This window comes from Ictidomys tridecemlineatus, chromosome 9 (assembly GCF_052094955.1).
Source record: "Ictidomys tridecemlineatus isolate mIctTri1 chromosome 9, mIctTri1.hap1, whole genome shotgun sequence".
NCBI classification, from domain to species: Eukaryota; Metazoa; Chordata; class Mammalia; order Rodentia; family Sciuridae; genus Ictidomys; species Ictidomys tridecemlineatus.
Window position 1 is genome coordinate 56,270,543 of NC_135485.1, and position 26,562 is coordinate 56,297,104.

General features: G+C 38.5%; 1 protein-coding gene and 1 pseudogene across 2 annotated transcripts in view; both read right to left on the minus strand.

Annotated features, from left to right (window-relative positions):
- Window positions 1–3,774: 3,774 nt before the first annotated feature.
- Window positions 3,775–4,025, minus strand: LOC101962212 (small ribosomal subunit protein bS21m pseudogene; annotated as a pseudogene).
- Window positions 4,026–15,944: 11,919 nt separating this feature from the next.
- Window positions 15,945–26,562, minus strand: part of Btc (betacellulin) — a 50,925-nt gene continuing 40,307 nt past the window's right edge. For both annotated transcript variants that reach the window (XM_078021415.1, XM_078021414.1), the window contains 4 exons: window positions 24,722–24,839; window positions 19,073–19,219; window positions 17,492–17,602; window positions 15,945–16,278 (listed from right to left, as the gene is read on the minus strand). In XM_078021415.1, coding sequence (XP_077877541.1) covers window positions 17,494–17,602; window positions 19,073–19,219; window positions 24,722–24,839 — 374 coding nt within the window. In that variant the 3' untranslated portion in view covers window positions 15,945–16,278; window positions 17,492–17,493. The remainder of the gene's footprint in view (window positions 16,279–17,491; window positions 17,603–19,072; window positions 19,220–24,721; window positions 24,840–26,562) is intronic.

Sequence of the window (26,562 nt, forward strand, 5' to 3'; positions counted from 1 at the left end):
ATGCAGAAAAGGTAATGTTACAGCTTTAACAGAAAATGCTGCTCACCCAGGTAGAGTGCACCAGGAGAGGCTGCAATCCTGACCTTAGACTGCTAAATAAACACTGATGAATTCTTGCTAATCCATCTTCCTCCATGAGGACAATCACTATCAGTATTATTTGCCATAATTGTGCAAAGAAGTCCCACTTGAGTTAAGAAAACCAGAGATTTCTTTATCAAGTCTGTGCTAAACTTGTAAACCTAGTCAACAAGTTGGATGCATGCAGGAAAGCAAAGATTCCTGGTCGGTAGTAGCTGACTATTATGGCCTAGGAAAACTCACATGGGATCAGGGATCCCATCCAAGCTTTCCTGTCGAACATTCACAAAATATCATAGTGCATTCCGATCTTAAATAATTTTCACTACCCTCATCCCGCTATGGCCACGGTGACTGCCAAATCCTGCTTCTCCTCCTAAGTTCTCTATCAAAGTTATGTCACTGTAATAAGTATATATTTATGGATATACTTGAAGTCATCTATGAAGACTTGACCCTTACAAGCTTTACTCCAAGTGTGACTGTATGCGAATGGATGAAAATCTGCAACTTTCTAAACCTTCCGCAGAATCCATCTTAGCTTCTGACTGGGTGAATCCTTTGACTTTTCCTCAGTTTCATCTCTGTGTCAGATGCCACCACAGGTCACCCTCTCCTGCTTGTCTCTTTCCTTTTGTTCCTTGGTTTTCTTACATTGCACTTTTTTTTTTGTTCTCTTCCCATCTCTGGGCTTTCTTTCTATTCCAAGTCTGGCCCCATTTTCCTCCTCGGTTGGGTGCTTCCTCCAAGGCTATATTTGAATTCTTCTACCTTTATCTCTATGGAGGTTCTGAACACTTAAGGGCATAACTAATCACTTTGAGATTCTGATAAACTCTCAAGTTAGAAAAATCCACATGGGCATGTGTTAGGTGGAGATTAATTTTTCATTTTAATTTTCTCATTTTGCCTCACTGAGTATAAAATCCCATGTGAGTTTTCTCAGGCCATAATCGTCAGCTACTGCAGACCAGGAATCTTTGCTTTCCTGCATGCATCCATTAGTGTGTGGAACGGGTGCTGCATTGAGAACTAGACATCGTGTCATGCAACCTGCCAAGGCAGGGTGCAATAATATTTCAAGGGATGTGATAGCCAGAGACAAGATAAGAGATGAGATAGAGGCCAACAAGATAGCAGAAATCAAATCAGCAGGAATGGGATGGTCACTGATCCCTGAGATCATGCCTGTGCCAAGAGATAGGACCATAAGGTCACCTGTGTCCAAGTACAGTATTCAAAATAAATAAATAAATAAAAATAGAAACACATGGCAGTCAGGTGGGCCAGGTGTGTGTCCCTAGATAACAATGGATGCCCTACTAAAATAATCTGGAAACCCATGGAGTTCTAAGCCCCTTTGCTCAGCCCCTGCACACTACCTTATTGAGAGACACAGAATGAAATAGAGACTCTTAGAGCCTGAGCTTTGTATTCCAAGCAAGCCAGGAAATTTTTGGAAGGGATGCTTTATGTTACTAAGTTGAGCTAAATTTAAACCAGATTGGATGTTTACTTTGTTTTTCCCTTAATGGCAATAAACATTCAGAAGAGAAAAAAAAACAGATTAGAAAGGAACTAAATTAATTTATTAGATTCTTTTTCTACTGAGCTTATTTGGAATGTGAGTTGCATTTTTTTTAAACCAAACACACACAGAAATTTGCAATTCATTTCAATGTGTTCACAGCACCTCTGAGGGTTAATATTCTTACTCTATATTCATACCCTCAGAAATATTATTGACTTGTCATGATTTCCTCCTTTTGCAAAATCTATATTTTTAACTCTGATGTATAATTCATGCTAGCAATATGTCTTATCTTTGATATTATATAGACAAGCTGATAGTCAGTGAATGCACAGTGGAATCCTTCCTCCATCCCTAAAATCAACTCTGCCTCACCTTATTCTTGCTGGCCCGTCTTTCTATGTCACAGTCTTCCTTGCTGACAGCACCAAAAGTACCTATGTCTCCTCCTTTTCTCCTTTGTTTCCAATTACACCTATGTCAGGTTTTGCCAGTTCTTTTCTTTGGAAGTCTATCTAGTGTCGCTGCTTAGCCCTCCATTCCCACATTCACTATGCACATCAAGTTACTGCCAATCCTCTCATCTTTCCATGAACCCCATATGGGGGCCCTTCAGTTCATCCTCCATACAATAGTTCTTTTTGCATATAAGTGTGTACACCAGTGATTGAACCCAGGGGCACTTAACCACTGAGTCACACCCCCAGCCCTTTTTTATATTTTATTTAGAGATAGCATATTGTTGGTTTGCTCAAGGCCTCGATAATTTGCTGAGGCTGGCTTTGAACTCACAAACCTCCTGCTTCAGCCTCCCAAGCCGCTGGGATACAGGCATGCACCGTGACCACGCCCAGCTAGTTCCTTCTTGTTTCAAAATTATTTTCATCTTTTCTTTCTAGACATACATGACAGTAGATTGTATTTGGACATATCATACATACATGGAGTAAAAAATTTTCTAATTAAGATTCTTGTGGTTATACATGAGTGGAGTTCACAAGTTGTGTATTCATATATGAGCATAGAGAAGTGTGTCCGATTCACTCCATCTTTCCTATTCTCATTCCCCCTCCCTTCCCTTCATTCCCTTTTGTCTAATCCAACGAACTTCTATTCTTCTGCTCCCCACCTCCCTTACTGTGGGTTAGCATCTACATATCAGAGAGAACATTCGGCCTTTGGTTTTTTGGGGATTGGCTTATATCACTTAGTATGATAGACTCAAGTTCCATCCATTTACCTGCAAATGCCATAATTTTGTTCTTATTTATGACTGAGTAATAATCCATTGTGTATATACCCCATTTTCTTTATCTATTCATCTGATGAAGGGCACCTAATTAGGTTCCATAGTTTGGCTGTTATGAATTGAGCTGCTATAAATATTGATGGGGTGCATGTCTGTAGTATGCTGATTTTAAGACCTTTGGTACAAACAGGAGAATGGGATAACTGGGTCAAATGGTGGTTTCTTTCCAAGTTTTCTAAGGAATCTCTACACTGCTTTCTGTAGTGGTTGCACCAATTTGAAGTCCCACCTTCAATGTATAAGTGTACCTATTTCCCCATATCTTTGCAAACATTTATTGTTACTTGTATTCTTTTTTTAAGGTATTTTGGAAGCAGAATTTATTCCAAATACATACATAATTCCTCTCCTCTTTGTTCAACACTTGCACAGGAATGGAAGGAGTAGCTCAGTAAAAAGTAACAGATGTTTTTTTCCCAAAAGATTTTGCTTTAGGGTTTATAAAAGTGGGTAGAAAATGGTAGGTATATGTCCCACCACAGTTTGGAAATTTTTCTCACCTATCCTAGACTTAAACATATTTATTGTAAATACTTTTATAAAAATTACCATTTTTACTTTTTTTGCCGCCATCTCTGTCTATCTTCAGAATGTATTCAGATTTGCAAACTGACACTTTATGCCCATTAAACAATTCCTGATTGCCCCCTTCCCTATCCTTTGACAACCATCATTCTTCTCCTAGACTACTTTTGGACTCAGTTTCTCTTTCACTTAATAAGAAAGAGGGTTTGTCTACTGCTGACCAGTGGGTTTGCTTCTTTACATACAAGTTTTCTTGCATATGGGTGATTTGAGTTTATTTTAGAAAAAGAGGTGTAGACAAACTAGATGTGGGCCTCCTATCCACATCTCAGCAGCCCTGCAATGGATCTGCCCGATTCTTTCACATCAAAAAGTTGATGTTTCGAGCCATTTGCATGTTGTAGATCTGCCAGCAGGTTTCATAGATTTCCTACTGTGGTTTGAGGCAAGTTTCTCATAGTATCTTCGTTGTTTAATGTCCTCACTGGGCCCATCTATGCTAAAGATTCTGTTCAGGGTCTTGTATGCACCTTCCACATTCCCTTCCTGTATCATCACAATCCTGGCAATGAACTTCATGGTATTTTACCATGACCCTGGATTTAAATCTTCACTCTTTAGGACCCAGCAACCTCAGAACAGGTTCCATCACAACCCGAAGCCATTACTTGTATTCTTGATAATTGCCATTCTGACAGGAGTGAGATGAAATTTGAGTGTAGCTTTTAATTTGTATTTATCTAATTGCTAGAGGTGTTGAACATTTTCTCCTATATTTGTTGACCATTAGTATTTCTTTTTCTCTGAAGTACCTGTTCTGTTCCTTAGCCCATAGTGGGTTATTTCTTTTTTGCTAGTTCCTTCTTATCAAAGGGGAATTTCATGTTCCAAGATCTCCAGTGGATGCCTAAAACTGTGGATAACACCAAGCCCTATATATACTATTTTCTTCTATTTATGTTCATACACATTTTATACCTTTTCCATCCTAACTGAACACTTAGATGCACTGTGCTGAAACTTTTGCAGTTTGAGGTACAACATCAGAACTAGAATAAATTTCTTTTTCCTTCTTCACAATTTCACAAGCAGATTCCTTCTTACCATAGATCTTAGCAACCTCAGCACACAATCTTTTCTCCTTCTTTCTTACATAAAAAACTTTCACATTTTCACTGAAGGGAAGCATGCTAGAGCTTCTCTTTGACACGCCCAAATTGCCATTTTCACTACTTTTGCAATTTGGGGCCATTATTAAGTAAAATTAGAGTTACTTGAACACAAGCACAATGAAAATACAACTTCCAATCTGATCATCCAGATTGCTGCTAAGATGAGTGGGCAAGCAGTGTACACATTGTAAATGCAAGAGACAAAGGGATGACTCACACCTGGGCTGGCTGAAGTGGGACAGGGCAAGAATTCCTCATACTACATAGAAACAGTGAACAATTTTAGATGTATACATTGTTGATTTCCTTAATTTTCCACTTGATGTTTTGACTGTGGTTGACAAGGGAACTGAAACCATAAAAAATGGGACTGAGAATGAGGGATTGCTGTACTATACTCCAAATTACTTGCTGAATTTGTCTATAAAGATGTTTCTGGAGAGCTCAAATCCAATATTTTGAAAGCAAAGTCAATATCCGTGTGACTTCACCAAGCCTCTATCCCTGGTCAGCTCTTCCTCCTCCAGTTCATATCCCAATTCTTCACAGCAGTGCTCCCTGGTCACTTGTGGGGAGCTATCTTTCTTGGGAACTCTTGCTTCTCTTCCATTTAGCAGATCATAAAATTATGTATTCCCTCTCCAAAATGTCTTCACTATATCACAGTCTTTACATTTTTACCTTCTAATTCCAGCTCCTATTATTTCTCCTGCTCCTTACCTCTCCACTTTCTAGTTTACCCTGTACAATGCCTGCAGAATCATCTTCCTAAATTACACATCTGAGCATGTCACTTTCCTGCTCAAAACCTTTTATCTGTTCCATCTAGTAAAGTGTGAAATCTTTGCATGACATAACAGGTGCATGATTATCTTGTTTGCCCAATCCAACGGCCTCATTTTAAGCATATTCCTCTTTACAACCCATGCTCTGCTATTCCATAAGAGAGTTGTCAATTTAGCAAAATAAAACTACTAGATGTCCAAGGAAACAGCACCATTTGGAACATACTTACAATACCATGCCATTTGTTGTTTACCTAAAATTCAAATTTAACCAGCTGGATTTTTTTTGGGGGGGGGGTTGTTTTTTTGTTTTGTTTTGTTTTTAAATCCGGAAGCACTGATCTGTACAGCACATTTACAAACCCATATGATCTTGTTTGTAATAGTTGTTCTCTAAAAGTGGAATTTTTCACTTTACTCTCTCAACTATTGACTCCTATCCATCCCACAGAGCTCTTAGCAATATACAAGATACAGCAGCTTTCCTCCTGGGACTTGCTTTGTCTAAACCCCTGTAGTGATGTGAACAAAAAAACTCCCCCTGCCTTCTCCTGGGGTGCTCTTTATTACAGACAGAATTCTTTGAGATGCAACCTAAGGAGATGGGGGTGGAAGGAGGATAAATTCTTGCCTAGCATGATAATGCCAAGGTATTCATTTTCATGAACTAGATTTTAACAACTCACTGATGCAAGTGGTCCAGATTTCTCTCTGAGAGACATCACAGAGAGTGAATCCTCTCAGGGACAATTTGCTTGATCAAATGCTTAATAAGAGGGTGTCTAGCAGAAGCATCCTACTTCCCCACCTTGCCTAGGAGAGAGTAAGGAAGAAGTCAGCAGAAACCAAGAGAAAGCCCACCCCTTCTCTGAAAAGACAGGGGCATTCCATGGTGTTGAAGCTGCTCTACCTTGAGATACCAGAAAGACCAGAGGCAGCTGAGTGTGGACAAGGAAAGAGCCAGGCGACGAGGATGTAATGATTAAAGGAAGAAGGCTTGGAAGAGGGAGCAGAATGGCAGAGCCAGGGAGCTGCATCCCTCTGAAGGCCTGGGGTGACCCAGTGGGTGCACATTTCTCCCTTCCTATTCTTTACTGGAACAGTTTGGGAGTAGTCACCAAAACCTCAGAGCAGAAATAGGTACATCCCATAAGTGTAGAACACACTTGGTACAAGGAAAAGTGGGCAGCATCCGAAACAAGAAGAGAAAGACAATTCCCTTGTCCTGGTCGTCAGCTGACCTCCTCAAGGTAGGCTCTGGGGCAGCTCAAAGCATCTCTACACAGCAGGAGTGTAGCAGGGAGAGGATAAATTTGATTTAAGTTCAAACCTCCTCAGAAGAAGCTAAAAACACCCCCCCCCCAAATCAGAAAACATAAAATCTGCCAGCCAGGCAACCTTATATAAATACTTACTACCCCCTGCCTTATTTTACATAGAAGGATAATTTGTTGAGGATTTCCCAGAGTGGCCTGCTGTGGAGAAAAACAACTGCATTCATGCATTAGCCCATATTGGGCACGTATTGCTACTAGACATAACAGAAATGTGTTTCTCTTCCCTCCCAGGAGTACGCAGGTTTTTGTGTTCCTACACTTTGGAAATTTGGGGCAGAAAGCAGGTTATCAGATTTTGTTTTACCAGAGGATATGTTGCTAGAGGAATAAGAAACCAAACTGATGAAATCATAAGCAAGCTTTGCATCTTAAGTCTGTTCTATTTGTATTGCCTAAAAAAAGAAAATGAAAGAAATGAATGTTGTGTGTGCAGGATGTCGAAAAAGTGAGAACAACACTATCAGCTGATTGCCAGGAATCAAGAAGAAGGTCAGGCAAAAGGGGACCCAAACCTGGTAAATTGTGACCCCTCTGAAAGTTCTAGACCTCACCCAAGCCCACTGGTGGGTGTCCAGAAGGATGGGCCAAGACTGGAAGCTTATGGAAGGCCGTTCATGGCTGTCCATGCCAGGGGAGAGGAGGTGCTGCAGAAGCTACCTCCTTAGAGCACACCTCCTGGCCTCAGCAGAGAAGATCCAACTCTAGTGGATAATGATACGGCTCTGAGGCCTGAAGACCTCTTTTCTAGAGAAGATCTTGTTTCCCAGATTGGACAATTCAAAAGGGAGGAAAAAGCCTTTTCTTCTCTGAAATATAGTTGCATTCACAGCCAACATCAGTCTGTTAACCCCTAGCCGCTCTCCGTGGTCTTTTTCCACTCTGTCTTGGTTTGCCTTCATAGAAGACAAGGACCATAACCAACATAGTGCTTTTCTGAAACCCTCGCATCCATGTGTGCTGAGCACAAGGCAAACACTCTGTGAACATTGCATCCACAAACCAACTGCAATCCAGCTGGTTTCCCTAGTGCTTCCTGAGTCCCTACTGTATCACAAGTACTCTGCTATGGTCAGGACAGCTATGTAAACTGTGTAGTCTAGTGCTAGGTGAGAATTCTGGGCACTTTGTTCAAAAATTAAGAATTTAAAGTGTTCGGCCATTCTAAGTACCAGGCCCTGTGTGCAACCAATTGCACACCCATGAAGCCAGCCCTGGCCAGGAGCTTTACTGAGCTCACCACTAGGACATGGGTGGGTAGTATTATATCAAGTTTACAGAGTAAGAAACTGAGGCTGCACAAATTTATGTAGTTTACCAGAAATCATATCGTTGGTAAGTAATGGAATTTATATTAAAACTCAATTCAGCGCTGGGGTTGTGGCTCAGTGGCATAGTGCTTGCCTTGCATATGTGAGGCACTGTGTTGTAGCCTCAGCACCACATATAAATAAATAAGCAATAGCTAAACTGTGGAACCAATCTAGATGCCCTTCAGTTGATAAATGGATAATGATATGTATATAAATGTGGTATATATACACAAAGAAATATTATTCATCATTAAAAGAGAATAAAATCATAGCATTTGCAGGTAAATGGATGGAGTTGGAGAATATAATGCTAAGTGAAGTAAGCCAATCCCAAAAAACCAAATGCTGAATGTTTTCTTTGATATGAGGATGCTGACTCATAATGGGGTTGAGCGGAAGGAGCATGGGTGGATTAAATGAACTCTAGATAGAGCAAAGGGGAGGGAGGGAAAGGAGGGAGCATGGGGGTAGGAAAGATGGTGGAATGAGATGGATCATTACTCTAAGTACATGTATGAAGACACGAATGGAGTGACTTTACTTTGTGTATAACCAGAGATATGAAAATTTGTGCTCTATATGTGTAATATGAATTGTAATGCATTCTGATGTCATACATAACAAATTAGAATTTTAAAAAAGAAAAAAAGGAAATCTAATTTTAAAATAAACAAAATAAAAATATTGTGTCCATGTATAACTTGTGTGTGTGTGTGTGTGTGTGTGTATTCAATTCAAAGACCTTTGAATTCAATCTCTAGAATATTGGTGAGGATTGCAAAAACCCAAAATTCCTTTTCTCTAGTGGAGATTTTGTTAGTTTATGAAAAATTGATTAGAAATTCTTCTAAGTTTAGTCTCCTGTTGTGTCTTTGGTGAAGAACCAGGGCTGGGATAAGAGTGACAAGAATGAGGCACTCACTTGCTTTGTCCCCTGATTTAAGGGGACACCAAAAACCTCAGGAACCAAAATAAATAATCAAACTTCATACAAAAATCCATGATGAATAAAATGTCAAAATTATAAATGAAAACAAGCTGGGATGACTTTTGCATTCTTTTGCAATGGGAACAGTCTATTTGTAATCCACCTGCAATTCCCTGTCCTGGGACCATTGGGTCCCGGCAGAATAGGTTTGTGAGGGTTGACAAAGGTGTGTGAACAGAGTGTTCAATGCAAAGTTTTACATACAACATGTTCTTTGATTACAGAACTTTTTATTATTTTTTTTTCTACTTGGTTCAAAATATATGAGGATATTTCAAGGAGTATATAGAGGCACATACTCTTCCTTTTGCCTCCAGCTCTAATATGACTTGGCCCAGGGCTATTGACAATTAATTGTTACCTTGAATATCAATTTACATAATGTCCATGATTTATGGTATACTCCATATACGATGAAATTTGTGACATACTCCCACCCTACCATAGGATTTCTATTTCAACCAACTAGGTAGAATAGATTACATTTGAAAGCACATATTCCATTTGAATAACAAAATGTACATGTGTCTCATCATTATTATTTATATAAACATTACAGTAGAGCAATATCTTAGGTACCTTCTTTAAATCAGTAATAGTTGCCACTTTCCAAACAGTTCAAGACCTCTTACTTAGGCTGCCTGAGCGTCAGGTTTATCATCTAGGTATAATCAAATGGCATGATAATTTGAATAACGAATGAGAGATTATTCCCAGTGTCCTACCTAAGTTATTTTTAAACAAACATTGATGATGAAGAGACATCAAAAGTACCTAACTTACCTCTGCCTCAACAAAATTTTAAACATGATTGGGTCTTTGATCATTTTCAATGGGATTAATTTTTCTCATTGGGTATGCTTAAGGAAGGAGTAATAAAGAGAAGAAGGAAAAGTGTAGGGACATAAATGGGTCCCTGAGCTGGAATTCCTCACCTAGTGGTGATGTGTTCCAATAGAAATAGAAACATTCTTTTCCATAGAGATCACGAGTCCATAAAAACACAAGACTTTCCACTGTACCAGTGCAATGACTCCACTTCAAAGGGGAATTTGTCCTTTTCCATAAGTGATTAAAGAGCATCATCATCAGTAGCACCATCACTCCCTATTTCACTGATCTTAGTGATGATATCTAACATTAATTGGACTTGTACCTAGAGAGTACTTAAAATATTTCAGGTACCAGGACAAGAAATGTATTGGCATAATCTCATTTAATCCTCTTAGCTCACCTTAAGTTATTTAAACTCTGTAGATGAAAACATTAATGGGTGAAGTAATTTTCCCAGGGCTTCACAGTTAAGTAGCATTCCTGAGATTGAAGCCCAGGTCTGTCTGAATACACTATGCTCATAATGTTTGCATTGTGATAGTTCAGATATAAGTTCCCTCCAACCCCATGGCATTTATGTTATGATCAGGAAAATTGGTTTGGTAAAGAGTTCAGATATTTTGAAGTTCAGTTGTCATTAGGAGGCAGAGGAGTGGTGACACAGTTCACAATAATAGATGATGATGATGATGATTTTTATTATTATTATTTTGGTACTAGGATTGAACCCAGGGATGCTTAGCTATTGAGCCACATCCCCAGTCTTTTTCTTCTTCTTTTGAGACAAAGTCATACTAAATTGCTTAGGACTTCCCTAAATAGCTGAGGTTGGCTTTGAACTTGTAATCCTCCTGCCTTAGATCCGGAGCCTCTGGGATAACAGGTGTGTGCTACTGTGCTTGGCAAGAATAGATTATCTTTGCTTTAGAATAAACAGATAAAAACCAATTGACCAGACACAAAACATTATGTAAATTATGTTTTTGAATTACTAGCTCTGATCCTTTGAGTAAATAAAAATGTTCATAGGATGTTACAAAAGAATATACTTAACATAGGTTTATTTTAATGTTTTCACATTGTAGAATTTCAAAAAATATTTTCAAGAGCAAACCAGACACAAGTTCTTTTCCCATTCTTACTATAACCCAAAACACTGAACATCTCTGTTAAGCTTGGATCACAGACTCTCAATATACTTTATTATTCTGCACACATCTTATAAGAGTAATTATATTTGCCATAGCAAGCAATATTAAAGAGTTCTGTATCTGTAAAGATTTGGTGAGGTGTACTGGAGATTGAACCCTGGGGGACTTAACTATCAGCCACATCTCCAGCCCTTTTTATTTTGAGGCAGGCTCTCACTAAATAGCTTAGGACTTTGCTAAGTTATTGAGGTTGGCTTTGAATTTGTGATCCTCCTGCCTCAGCCTCCTGAGTTACTAGGATTACAGGTTTGTGCCACTATGCACAGGTTGTGAAGAATTTTATTTGTTTGACTCTTTTTAAGTAAACTAACAAGAGAAGATGAAGAAAACAAGCCACTTGAAGTACTTCTGTGGCATATTTATTATATTTAGCTTTGCAATTTAAACATAAGTGAGAATTTAAAAGCATGGAAGGAAAGCCCTTTAAATCATGTTTGGTTAACATGTCTTGCCGAATACAAGTACTGATAGAATTGTGAATTAAGCATACTTCAAAATCCATATTTGGAAATTTCCAGAAACAACCTTAATTATTTTCCTTTTGAAAATAATTACTGATACAGTTTTTGGAATTCTGTAGCATATATTGTTTCCTAATAAACAATTTTAGACTACTCCAACCACCAAGAGCTGACAGGTCCTGGGGAAGAATGTGGAGCTTACAGAAGTGCCAACAAGATGTTATTATGATACACATTCCTAGGCTCCAGTAACACTTGTAAATAGGCAAGAGTGAACTATTCGCACATCATGTTCTTACATCAATGCTTGGCTGCCAAGGATGATCACATGCAAACAGGTTCCTTTGCAGAAAAAAATGCTTGGAAGCATAGAGGATTCATTGAAGAAGAGCAGATGCCCAATGGCAGTGCCAATATTCATCAAGCATAGAAAAAAATATGTAAACAGACATTGTTGCATCAAAAAAGCGTGACTATATTTTTCTGCTCTTAATATTCATTATTAAAATATGTAGATTACTCAGGATAAGGGAAATCTGCAAATCCCACCATATTCTTCTGTGAGAGCTCATCTTGAGTTTCATGCTCCAGGATAATTCTTTAGGTTAAAAGTCTGTACCCATGTCCTTTGGGTAACAGAACTTCTTGGAGAAGACTTGTTTTAAATTCATGCCATGAAAGATTGGATCCACTGAAAGATAAGCTTTATGAGGTCAGAGAGCTGTTTTTCTTTTTAACTGTTTAAGGTAAATGGTATAGTCCCAGCCCTAAGGTACTTGGTACAGAATAAATAATTTTGGAGGAATGAATGAAATGATATGGCTGTTTTAATAACGAGATGCAGAATATAATAATAAGAAGAACTTTTTAAGTCATAGTTTGATCTTGAAGCCATGGGCACTGAAATATGTCCTTGATTTTCTTCACAAAATTTTGCACAATGCAGATCTTATCTGAACAGCAGTTACTTGACTCAGAATTTTAATCTCTATTACATGATGGTCAATGAAATAGAATACAAAATGTGAAAGGCCTACATAATTTACTGTGGGAAAGAAATGAAAATCTTTCTTCTAACCAAGGCCATCACTTAATCATATAAGATCATTCAAACCGGCAACATCTCATCTTACAACTCACATGCCCACATACTCTCGCCTGCAGTGCCCAGGGAAGCCTGGAACAAAGAGTGAAGCTCTAGATTACTGCTCTCCCCCCACTGGTTCCTCTACTGCTTTTAAAGGAATTCTGTAGAATCTGACAAGAATGCAAGAAATATTTGAGGTTTCCCAGAATTTAGGGCAGAGAGGATGATTTCCCAGAGCCAATCATCAACTTAGATGTCATTTCCTCCAGGAACTTTCTGGATTCTTTCCAAGCTGGCCACAGTATCTTGCTGTCTGTTTCCATAATGCTTCCAGCTTCTTTCAGAGCACCTGTATTAGTCAGGGTTCTCTGAAGACACAGAACTGGCAGGGTGTGTACACAGATGTATGAGAGGGTATTTACTAGGGGAATTGGCTCATGCAGTAGTTGTGTCTGAAAGTTCACAGCAAGCCACATGCAGGCTGGAGATCCTGGAGTGCCAGTAGAATGGCCAACCCAAGACAAAGGCCTTAGAACCAGAGAAACCAGTGGTATGTCTCCCAGTCTAAGGCTGAGGCCTGGAGGCCACTGATGTATGTCCTGGAGTCTAAAGATTAGACAGCCTGGAGTTCTGACATCCAAGGCAGCAAGAAAAGAAAACAAAAAGTCTATATCCCCAGCTCACCTTCTGTATTCGCTGTCTGTGGGCCCCTGGCCAAGTAGATGGTATGGTTCCCAACCACTAGTCTACTCCCAACTAGTCACTCAGACTCCCACGCTAATTTCCTCTGGAAATATAAAATAATACTTTGTCAAGTTTCCAGGTATTCCTTAATTCAGTCAAGTTGACACTAAAAATAAACCACTCTAGCACTATGTTTATATTGAAATTATCAGTTCAAAGGCTCTCAAAAATCCTTTCCTGTTCCTCTTTAGCATTCCTCACAGTGGGTGGCACACCTGTAATACAGTGGTGCCCAATTAATGCTCACTCAATTCCCTGCTCCTTCTCCATAATCTTCTGAATGTCTGGATGGAGAAAAATGCAGAGTTTTTACTGGAAATATTCCTAATACAGTAGCAGGTACTCCTTAAAAATGATGATTCAAAATTCTGTTTCACAGAGGACACAATTACTGCATTAAAGAAAACTTCTCTGCAATCTTCCTCCAGAGCTCCTGAGTTGGTGAGGTTACTGAAACCTAAACAGACCTAGCTTAAGGGAAATGAGGAATTTATTACAAAGATACTAACATGCCTCATGGAGCCCAGAGATAGAGTGAGACTAAAATTCCACAGTATGTACAACCAGCATCTAACTCTGTCAGGAAAATTATATCTCAGCTCTGTTCTTTATTGATTTATTCTTCTCTTTGCTGACCAGTGTCCTTTGTTTTTCTTGTTCAAGCAAAACATAACTGTCGAAGCTTCAGAATGCACATTGTTTTTACTCCAAGGACCCAAAACAGACTGATATTGAGTTCCTAACTCCCGTGGGAATGACTAATTGTTCTGATTTGACTGAGTGCCCACCTTAGACTGACCAAATACAACTGGAGGTGGAGTTCAAAGATGGGGTCTGGGTATTGGGCAGACAGTCCCATGGGTGCCCAACACATTTCAAATAATGCTCACTTCTAAAGAAAATCCATTGTCTAACTTCGCTATATAAATGCATTAATGAATAGTTCTCTAAAGTATAAAGTTTTTAAAACAGTAATGTTCAAGTTTATTCCTATTAATATTCCATGCTATCAATAGAAATTTTCCAAGTAGAAGTGTTTGCTTTGTTTTAAAAATAAATGTATTTTATTACATGATATTATTGACAGTTTACATAAACAAAGTCATTTAATATATGCAAAAATAATTATAAAACACATTTTGAAAAGACAGGAAAGTACTTGAAATTCATGTTGACATCAGAATTTCAAAACACACCTTTAAAATTTTTAGTATCAAAGTGGAAATCCCAAGCCTGAGTTGGCTTGAGAGATTTATTGGTCAGACAACCTTGGTTCGGTAAAGAAGATACATTTATAAAATTGTCTTGTGTTTTAATTCAATAAGGGACATTTTCCCCAAACTCATTTAGTATCAAAGAAGACTGGGGAAGAAAGAGGGTATGAATGATCCCTTTGGAGACTTTTGAAAATGTAGCACATATAACATGAGCAAATTGGATGTAATCATGTGTCAAGGACAACAATTAAGTCAGAAGAAAAAATCAATTGTGAACATTGTCAGTTGTTTGAATTGGCTCTTATCCATAGGTGAACTATTTCTGTGTAATACATAGTCACTGCCTTCCCTCACTCAAAACACTAGAAAAAGATATACAGTTTCAACTTTTGTCTGAATTCTCTGCTTTACCTTGGCTTTCGGATTTACATTGTGAAGTAAAATTTTAAAAGATCCTGGAAAAGAAGCTAGTTGGCTGACAGTCACAAAATGCAGAAATTTGGAGACATTTTTTATTGGTTTTTGTAAGTGATTCTCCTAGTGAATGTAGGAAGTTCCATTTTCTATGGAATATTGACTCAATGTTGATTTCTACTATTTGGAATTTAATGCAGTCTTTAGTAAAGCTATCATGGAGTTGAAGGAGCATTTGCAAGATGGTAATGGATGCTACGTTCATGCACTAAAATTCACCTGAGAGCATTCACAGATGCTGTTGCTTAGAAGGACACAGAATGAGGGGTGTGTTCATCACTAATGTCTTCCCGGGGTCTGCAGTGCTGTCACTGATATTGACAGCCTCTTCTGGTGCTTTATATTTTATTGAGCATAAATACTTTTTTCAGGGCTTAAACAATGTCAGGAATTTACTTTTCCACCTCTATTCATTATTCTAACTATGGGGTAAATCTGTTTGTTTTAATAATGTAAAAATTTATTCATGTCATTGACACTTTATAAAGGAGCAAAGAAACATAGTAAAATTCAACTCCACAGAAAGCATGATGGTAACCGCAACATTCGCTGGGACTCGGCCTTCTGTGTTCCTGCAGGAAAATGGCCTTGACATCTCAGAATCATAGCAAAGTGCAGTGCAATATGAAATCTTACATCATTGAGTGAGGTCACCAATGCAAAGTGACAAAAATGATCATTAAGAGCACCAACTTTAAATCTGAGTAAAGCTTGGTTCAAATCCAAGCTCCACCAATTCCTAACTCTAAATTTAGGTTAAATTATTTAACTTCTTTTGGCTTCTTTCCACATCTGGGAAATAAGGATCTTATGTGTCTCACAGATTATTGAAAGGATCAAATAAAATAACATATTTCAAATTCTTGGCACACAATATGTATATGAAAATAGTAGCTTTATTAATTCAGTCCCTAAGATCTAAACTCCTTCCCACTTTTTTACTTAACTAATAATCCAGGTGACAAAACTTATGTGAAAGTTTATTCAAATTCCTTTCTTATTGTTGATACCTACTCAGGTGTTTTTTCCCCCAATTATAGACTATAATAAAATTATTATTATTAAAAACAATAATAAACAACACAAACTGAAGATACAAATAAAAAGTAAATAGAATATTTAAAATTCATTTCAACTGGCTGTTTTCCTGAGACATGTTCTGTCCATTTTCAAAGGAGCAAGGCTTTTTATAACTTGCCACCAGCCATCAGCCTGTGAAAATAAAGAAAATAAGAGCAGCCATTTAAAAAAAATACACTATGTAATAATGACAATAATTACAAATATAAAGGTAGCATTTGTGGATTCAATTCACTAGGGTGGTCTTTGTATTAGATTAGTAGAACAATATAATTTCTCAACAGGCATTTATTGCATCCCATTGAGCATCTGGGATGGTCAGAGAAAGGAGATTCTTTGTGCAGTTGAGAGGGCCATGGAAAGATACCACTCTCCTGCTGCATGTGACTGAGGAAACCTGTGGCCCCATTGCTGCCGGTCTTTCCTGTGATCTAGAACAACTGGCCAAGGATGAAGCCAACTCTTTGAACAGTGAGCGAAAGGGGAAAAATAACCTGTTTTTTTAGTGTGAGTCTCCGGTTTGACCAAGTGTGAAGCCTACCTTCCTCTGGGCTTCCATTCAAGTGAGTCAATACATGGCCTCAGTTTTAAGCCAGTCTGAGTCAGATTGATGTTGTCCCACTAAAACTGTCTTGCTGGATTCTGCCAGTCCTGCTCTGTGTGCCCCCTAGCAGCTTTCTCTGTCTTGCTGCATATCCAGGGGGCTGGTTAGTACAGATGGCTCTCTGGATTCTGGTTGGACTCAGCTAGTAGAAAGTGCCAGTAGCAGGTCTGAAGGCAGGAAGAAGTCTTGGGTATTTCATTTGATGTTTCCTCTTCCATTGTTAAGGTCCCAGCAGTGGTTGTTTATTCCACTAGGGTTCCTGCTGAATGGGTACTCCTCCAGCAAGCCTCTGGCTCTAGGGTAATTCTTACCCCAGAGCTCCCTGCCACTGCCAAACTCAGGCAGTCTCCACAATCCTTGGGAGTTGCTTTCAACCGGCCCTCACACAGCCCTCCACAAAATTTCCTGGGATTATTCAAGTGGATTTGTGATTCCTACTGAAATCCTGACTGATTCATTTAAAGGGCTTTGGAGAGCACTGGAATATGGTGAATGCTTAGCAAATATAAGTTAAAGATACCTCTTCCTTATGCCCCCAAATGAGGAAGAAAACGTATAATCACTATGACCATGCAGAATTAGAATGAAAACTATGACAGAGTAATTTATTTGCCTTCAGGTTCTAAGGAGAAAAAAGAATCCAAATACTTTTAGGTGTTTTTAAAAATAATCAAATTTCAACCATTGATTATTTGGCATCTCACCACTTATATTCACTGGAATAGTTTCCCATCTACTTACTCTTAAGCAATATTAGTCTCTTGAATGTCTTCATTTATAGGAGTTATATCTTTATCCAGAGCTTCCATTTCTTCTTCCTTCTTCTTTCTTTTACGGTGTTTCCGAAGAGGACTTAGAAAAAAATATGTTAGAAATTAATATGGGCCTGTTAGTTCATGTGAATACAAAATGATTCAACAAAAGTGTATAGTTTTGTTTCTAGACTATTAAAAATGGGTAAGTTGCTTTTTTTCTTAAGTAGATTGGATTTTCTTTTAAACTGTCTCTTTTTCTACTCCAATGATAGCTACAATAGGCAACAGAGTGGGTTAAGTCTAATTGTCTAAATAGGAAGAATATGGCTCATTAGTGTTGGTGGAGAATAGTTGGCACAAGAAAACTTTTCAGGGAGCATTATTTAGTGTATAGAAAAGAAACGGTAGAAACTAGGAACAGATATAAGAAAACAAGAGAGTAAACATAGCCTCTGAATTACTATTTAAGCGTCTAGACAGTCCAGCTTCCTGAAAATACATTTCAAAGTTCATGTTACAAAATAGGCTATTTCCAAGGTCTGCATAATTCTTTCTCTGCCCCAAACTTGGTATTATGAATATTTCTTCCTATCATAAAGTATATACGCTCAAAAGTATTTTTTCAATTTTTATAATAGAAGAAATTCTACATATCAACTGATTTAATATTTTTGTTTCACAGAAAACTAAAGTTCAAAGGTATTAAGAAATTTGCCTGAAGTCTCAAAGATACACAATGACAGAACTGGGACAAAAAGTCAGACTCTGCTGCTGTTTTTCTCCCAAGAACATTGTAAGGAAAGGAATCATGAGACATGCACTTTGAGAGGGGAACACAACACAGAAGTAGAGGCAACCATTTAGGAAGCTGGCTAGCTCCTTAAGACAAGAAGACGACACTTACACAGAACACCTTTTCACCATTCTATGTGGTGGAGCTGCTGTGGCTAAAAAAATTAAATTAAATTAAATAATTCAGTGCTAAGTACAGTGGCACACACACCTGTAATCCCAATGACTCTGAATGCTGAGGCAGGAGGATTGCAAATTCAAGGCCTACCTTGGCCATTTAGGGAGATCATGTCTCAAAACAAAAATCATCAAGGGCTGGGAATGTAGCTCACTGGTAGAGCACCCTTGGGTTCAGTCAATGCCCAGTACAAAACAAACAAACAAAGATCCTTACAGCAAGCCACTGTGCATCAAAGAAAAAGCATGCTGGTTCTTGACTCTCAAATTTGGGATTTAAAATGAAAAGTAGGGGAAAGAATGTGTAATCATTATTTGCACATAAAATAAATAATTGCACATATCTTAATGTGGCCAACCTAAAAATTTTAAAACAAAATTTGTTTCAAATAATAATACTTGTTTCCAATAAAATGATAAAAATTGTGTATCAGGGGCTTCAATGTAAATAAATACTTCAATATTATTGATGGCAAGCATCAAAAATAGATTTATTTCAATTGAAGCAAAAGGGAAAGAGAAGGTAATAAAGAAGGAAGAAAAGAAGAAATGAAAACAAAGAGCAAGATAATTAAAATTAAACTTAAAAAATACTTACTGACAGCATGTGCAGACACCAATGACTAAAATGATAAAAATGACCATAACTGCTATCAAACAAATCACCAAAATCTGTCCTCTATCTCCTCTTAGGTAAAACAAGTCAACTCTCTCACACCTGGCCCCAGTGTAGCCTTCGTTGCAGCTGTCAAGATAAAACAAGAGGGTGACAAGGTAAAAATGCAAGACTTAGGAGTCTCCCCTTCTTCTTCAAAGAAACTAACATTGTTTTCATTGCTTGAAATTGATAAGAACACAGTTCTTTTAAACATAAGAATAAAAAGTTGTCCTCCACTGTGTTCATGAGTAATTCTAACTTCTTCATTTTACTGAAACCCTGTCACTTAAACATTATTAATATGTCTCATCTACATAAGCAAAGATACTTGTGATTAGGACTTGTTTTTGAAGTTTTAAGTTTGGAGAAGCAGGAAATGATAAAATTCCCTCCATACTATTCACTGTGCTTAAAAACCTCATGACAAGGAATTTTTAAAAATCCCCAGGATTTCCCATTTCATCCAAGGGCAATATACATAATGAATAGTTTCAGTGTGCCAAAGCACTCTTTAAAATAATTTTAAACTTACATTGTTTCAATCAATCAAAGTGTGAAAGCTCTGAACCCAGGGTCCAAAAATAGAAAGTTCCATATATACTACTTCTACGGAATCTCCCCTTCTCTCTGCCCCCTGTCCTCTCCTCATTTTCCTCCCCTCCCCCTCCTTCTCTCCCCCTCCTCCTCTTTCTCCTCCTCCTCTTCTTCTTCTTGTCTTTCTCTCTCTCTCTCCCTCCCTCTCTCTCTCCCTCCCTCCTTCCATCTCTCCCTCTCTTTCTCTCCCCTGATCCTTCAATATTCTAGGGAATATTCTTCTATTACTCCTTTTTTTCCTTTGGAGTGGGGGACCAGGGATTGAACTCAGGGGCACTTAATCATTGAACCACATCCCCAGTTCTATTTTTTTGTTTGTCATTTATAGACAGGGTCTCACTGAGTTGCTAGGGCCTTGCTAAATTGCTGAGACTGGCTTTGAACTCACAATCCTCCTGTCTCAGCCTCCCAAGATGCTGGGATTACAGGCATGTGCCACTGCACCCAACCTCTTCTGTACTCTTGCATTCACCACCTCCGCAACTACTTCTCCCCTCTGAAAAAACACAACATGGCCTGTCCTATCCTGTTCCTTCATCTGGTTTTCTGTGGCCATGGTTCCAGATCTGTTCACCATTCCTTCCCCTCCCCAAGTGGCCTCCTTTTATTCCATGGCCTTCTTAAAGTGGAATAACCAATGTCAACTAGCTCTCTAAGTGGGGCTAGCTCCCTTCAATCTTGCAAGTCTCTATCAATATAATCTTCATATGGCGTCAACTCAGCAAATGCACTAAGTCTGAGGTGACAGTTATGAATCTTATACCCAGCTGGGACTCGACTAAGCAACACTAGATGAGAAACAGCTCAGTGATTTGTGGGCTACCCATAGAATTCTCTGACTTGTGACAGAAACTTAAAAATTACATAGAAATTTGTCTAAGGACATTTGAACCAAACTTATCTGTTGTAATATCAAGTACCTTTCCATTAATAAATATTTCACCTTTATTCTCAGGTGCATTAGAACACAAAGAGATACTAGCAATATGAAGAATTACTTAAGTGTCAAGAAGATTAACTTCTGCACCTTGAAAAGATTTCTGTGCAACTTAAATTTTCTTTAAGAAAGGATTTATTGCCTGGCTATTCTAGAGCCTATGCTTCACAAGAGCTGAGGCAGTTAATTCCTGCAAAGCCTGTATTTCTCAAGTAAGGAGATCCCTTAATGCCAATCTTTCAACTGATACAGTGTTTCAAAATACAAACAAAAACCCAAGCTCAGAAACAACCATTGATTGAAGCTAAACTGTGATTCAAGCAAAGGAGAAAATATGTAATGTCACCTATTGCTGAAGGACCTAGAATAAGTGGGGGAGAATGGCCTCCTGCTGGATAGGTAGGTGACTTTACTCCAAGGTCCAAATACAAAGACAGCACTTAGAAATATCTTGAAATATCAAAAATATGTAGCACATAGGATTGAAAAGGTGTGGAAATTTCACTTTCATTCGCATGTAAGAGGAAGTTTTTAGTTTGAAGAATGTAATTAAATTTTGCAAATATGTATAGTCTCTTCCCAGTTAAATATTTCTTTAATAAATTTACTAAATATGGCATGTTTGTTGTGTTTTTGTTTGTTGGTTGGTACCAGGGATTGAACTCAGGGGCACTTGAAAACTGAGCCACATCCCCAGCCCTATTTTGTATTGTATTTAGAGACAGGATCTCACTGAGTTGCTTAGCGCCTCGCCATTGCTGAGGCTGGCTTTTAAACTCACAATCCTCCTGCCTCAGCCTCCCAAGCCACAGGGATTACAGGCGTGTGCCCTCACACTCGGTAAATGTGGCATTTTAAAATAATAATCTTGCCTATAAAAGGCCCAACAATGACTAGCTTATCTATTACAATGTTTTTCTAATTATGAGCTCTGGGTTCAGTGGCTGAACAAGCTTGAACTGAATTTCTCAGTAAGTAGTGCTTCAGTATGTTGTAAGCCAATGAAGCCATGCTGGAAGGTCAAACCTTAACATACTTATAATTGCTCTCATATCATGTCAGTCTTCAGCTGACCAGTGATCTATTAGCTGATGGTCATTTTTAACAAGAGTATTTCCCATATAGGAGGGAAAAAAGCCAAGGGAGCAAGATCTTAATGTTTACTAAGTCATGAATGAATGTTTATCAAATAAACACCTTATAAAATAAAATTGGAAAACTGAGAATAATTTTTAAAGATTCCACAACTCTCTAGAGGGACTGCAAAACCAGGCTTAGGGGGTCACTGTTCTGAAATAATCACCAGACACTGTTCCAAGAGATTGACAAGTACTAAATCCATCATTATAACAAGCTCTGAAGTTGGTGTCATTATCAACCCCCTTCTACAGGTGAAGAAACAGAGGTGCAGAGTCACTGAGTGAGTGGGACTGTGATTCCAACACAGGCAGTCTGGCTGCCCTGCCTATGGCCTCAGCAGCATGTAAATTAACTGTGCTGCATTCATAAATGAAAATTATATATCCGGAAACAAATTATCCACATTCCAAGAAAATATGGAGAAACTAATAGGGCATTTGAATTATTTGAAACACAACTTGTTTTTTTGTGTGTGTGCATGTAAAAACTAGAGTCCATAATCTATATCTATGATCACAAGTGAAAGGAGATATTTCTGGTTTCCCAAGATGATGCTGTCACCAACGAACGGTAAGACCATTTTTGTCTGAATTCATGCTATACCAAACCATGAAAGGTCAGTCCTAGGTTGGATATCTGTCCACTCATCTCAGTGATTATGGAACGTTTACTCCGAAATGTCGGAAACCACATAAGTGATTTTATGTATATTACTTGGCTTAATCTTCAACCCTTGAGAGGAAGGTATTTTTATCCCTTTTAATAAAAACTGAGGGGCCGGGGTGGTGACTCAGTGGTACAGCACTTGCCTACCTAGCATGTGTGAGACATAAAAATAAATAAATAAAAGTATTCTCTCTCTCTCTCTCTCTCTCTCTCTCTCTCTCTCTCTATATATATATATATATATATATATATATAAAATCTATTTATTTATATAAAATAAAAACAAAGGTTTAGGAAAGGTAATTGACCCACTGTTTACATTGCTAATAATGGGTAAAAAACAAAATCTCACCTTAGGTCTGACTCTAAAATCTGTCCCCTAACCTGGTGCTCTTCTGCCTCCCATTGGTTCTGTATCATTCTACTCTAAGAAGAGCTTCTGGTTCTGATTGAGGCCTTGGTTTTGAAATTTAGCATAGCATTAGATGGGCTCAGGTAGAGACACGTATTCATTCCTTCATCAGTCATTTTTTGCACACCTATTAAATTTTAGTCTCCATGCTTACCACTGGAACACGAAAATGAGTAAGCCACAAGCCCGCTCTCTAGGAATTCACAGCCACAGAGAGGTCATTCAAAGTCACTGACAGCTATGCTCTAGTGGATAAGTGCCTCCATTGAAGTGTCACTCCATGGCAGAGGAAGGGCATCTACTTGACACCTGGCTATGTGCCTGGGAAGGAGGAAGTCAGTGAGGGACAAGTGCAGAAGGAGCTGGCATTTCAGTTGTATCTTAAACCATCATCAGGAATAAGCTCTCAAGCCTATGGGAAGAACTTGTATAATAAACCATGACTAGGGAGGTAGGACTTTAGGGGAACATTTGGGAATATGGTGAGAGGTTTAGCCAGAAGTTAAGTCAGAATCAGAGGAGCCACAGAGGTCAAGGAAATATGTTTTAGCCTCAAAGTGAGTGGGACGAGCTGTGTGTTGATCCTAGGAAAGTAAATGACATATGGTGATTTTCATTTTAGAAAATAGCAATATTTAAAAAAAAACAATAAATCTGCAGACATAGGGATAAGTTAGAAAAATGTTCTGGGTTAAAGGACATTGATATTTTAAAAACCCAATGTATGCCTCCAAGCCAGTAAATAATGAAATGAAATTTCAAAGAGTCAGCTCTGCCCTTCTTAGCACACCTCCAACACACTTTCCTTGATATTTTGCATTAGCAATTTTTATCCTTGCTAAGTATTATTTGTGCATATTTCTTTTTAAAATTGAACATAATTATAATTAATTTTTTGATTAAAATGTTTCTTTTTCATTATTTTTAATTTTTTATGTGTTTTAATTTATTATACATGACAATAGGACACATTTATGGACTCTGATAAATCATACATAGATGGGGGTATCATTTCTCATTTTTCTGATGCTATATCCATGACCTTTAAACTCCCCTACAAAATCAGAATCACTATTCTGAGATTCTTATGGAAAAAAACAAAAACTCTATGTTGAGAAAACTGTGAAAAATAACAAACACTCTGTGAACTTCAGGTCAAAATTAGAAAGAATCACCCTGCTCTTCTATAAAGAAAATATCCCAGACAGCACTTCAGAGGGATATCTTGTTAGAAGAAAATAGAAATTTAAAAGATGCAAAAACTTTTGCATGTGCTTAGACTCTTAAATTTCCTAAAAGTTGGAAAGAGAGCTCCTCTCCCAGTCCCCAACTGTACTTAACCCGGCTTTGCTGATTTCTATGTATAAATAAGACTGACTTCTTCACACTTAACTGACACCTTGCAAAGGGAGCTTTTAATTTGGCAGGAATTCCTTCATATTTACATTAACTACGAACCACCTAACACATGCCAGAAGGATCTGTTTCCATCTGAACCACCCAGGAGATTATTCGAGCTGAAAAGCATCCTAACACTGGACAGAATCAGTTTTGCTTGCGCAAGGGAGCAGAGGACACTGCCCAGCCTGGAAGCGGATCTGCGCTCTCACACGCTCATATTTCAGGAGGAAAGTCTGTGTCAGTCTCTCCATAAGTGGCTGCCGAGAGGGCCCTAAACAAGTGGCTGAGGGCAGGACCAGGCGGAACCATGTCTGCACAGATGGCATGGTTAGCTCAGACTTTCCAGCCCCGTCAAGCCCCAGGCTGTGCAGCCCTTTCTGTACCCCAGGTGCAGCTTGTTCTGCACCCCTTTGCTTGCTGGCTACAGGGCTTCACTTACACACAGGAGGGTGTCTGCTCAGCCACCACGAAGCGGCATCTCCCTTTGATGCAGTAATGCTTGTACTGCTTGGGGCACCGGGAGAAGTGGCCTTTCCGCCTTGATTGTGTGGTGGTAGCTGGAAAACAAGAAAAAGTTCATTTGTAAATTGAATTTTGTTCTCATCTCACTGCTGATTTTTCTGAAGAATATGTTCCAATCTCTCATCTGCCCTGGACACACTGGGATAAAAGTCAAACTTTCGCAGCCCTCAAATAGCACTAGAGATTGGGTAATAGGGATTGTGGTTGGAATTTTCATGTTGTACTTAAGACTTATGTCCAACCTGTCTCTCAGAAACGTTGGTGTCTTCAGTGGGTAAAAGAGAGATACGATAATAAAGAAGGCTTTGTTGTCATGAATGTTTTGAGAACCTCACTATAGAAAGGAGTTGGTTGCTTGGTTTCTGTTTTTGTTGCTGCTGAGTTGGGGTTTTGTTTGTTTGTTTGTTTTAACTGAAACACATAGTGTTTACTGACTCTGATATATTTATTTATCATAAATCATCTCATTGAACAATCACGACAGCCTTATGAGGTGAGCACCATGCAAATCCTAACTTATAGGTGATCAAAGCACAATACAGATTAAGATTAAGTCACTGTCCGAGATCACGGTTAAGAGTGGTAGAAATGGGACATAGCCCAGGCTGTCTTGCCCCGGAGCTCATGCTCTTGACCACCACCCTCCTGCACTGTCAAGCCAGCTTGCTCAGCAGGTGTCTGACCTCCACTCTCAGCCTGGGGCATCCAGAGATCATGCTTGCCTCAGTGGGAGAGTGTGCCACTCGTTGGGCCCATGGAGGCGTTCTTTGAAGGAGGAAGAAAATACTGGAAGCTTCCTGTCCTGGATTTCAATCCTGCACTGACCTACCTGATTTTTCAACTAAAAATACTCATATGTAACAATTCCCCTATCCCTCACATGTAAAGTTTCAGTACATATTGATTGTCCAGAAAAACGGTATAGAAATAACTCACTAGCTGTTTCATCTGTTGGTTCCCAATTAACATCTGCTTACACCAAGAGAAAATAACACACAAGCCAGTTCCAACACAGGATCAAACTGTCCAAGTTCACAGGATGACCAACAGCTTGCAGGAGTCAGACATCTGAAGACCATTCAGGGTTCACTTCAGAAGGACATTTCACACTAGGTTTGATAAGGCACCTGGCATCCCACTGACATTTAATCATTCTTTTATGAAATCAAAATCAATACATGTAATTACACAGGACCACGAGAAATAAGAATTTCAAATGACTTTGAATCACCTATATGCTACAAATTTTTGTGATGTTCAAACACAGTACAATCATCCCTTAGTATCTATCAGGTATTAGTTCCAGGACCCCGGGCAGATACCAAAATCTAAGGATGTTTAAATCCATTATATAAAATGGTGTAGTATATGTACACATATGCTCTATCCCCTCATATATTTAAAAATATCTCCAGATTAATATCTAATATCTAATCTAATATAAATGTAATATCTAGTATAAATGCATTGTAAATAGTTGTTATAGTGTGTTAGAAAATAATGACAAGAAAAAAAGTCTTGTCAAGACAGAAACAATTTATGCAGGGTATTTTTAATCCACAGTTGACTGAATCTTTGGATGAGGAATCCACAGATACAGAAGGCTGCCTGCTCAGAGTTTCAGGGGATGGCAGAATGTTGCTGAAGAACTGGCTGACCTGGTTTTGTTTGTTGACTTGGTTACCACCCAACTGCTGCTCATGCCAGATATTTGCTCCCATGAACATTAGTCCATGGGAATCTTATCAGAAGGACTGA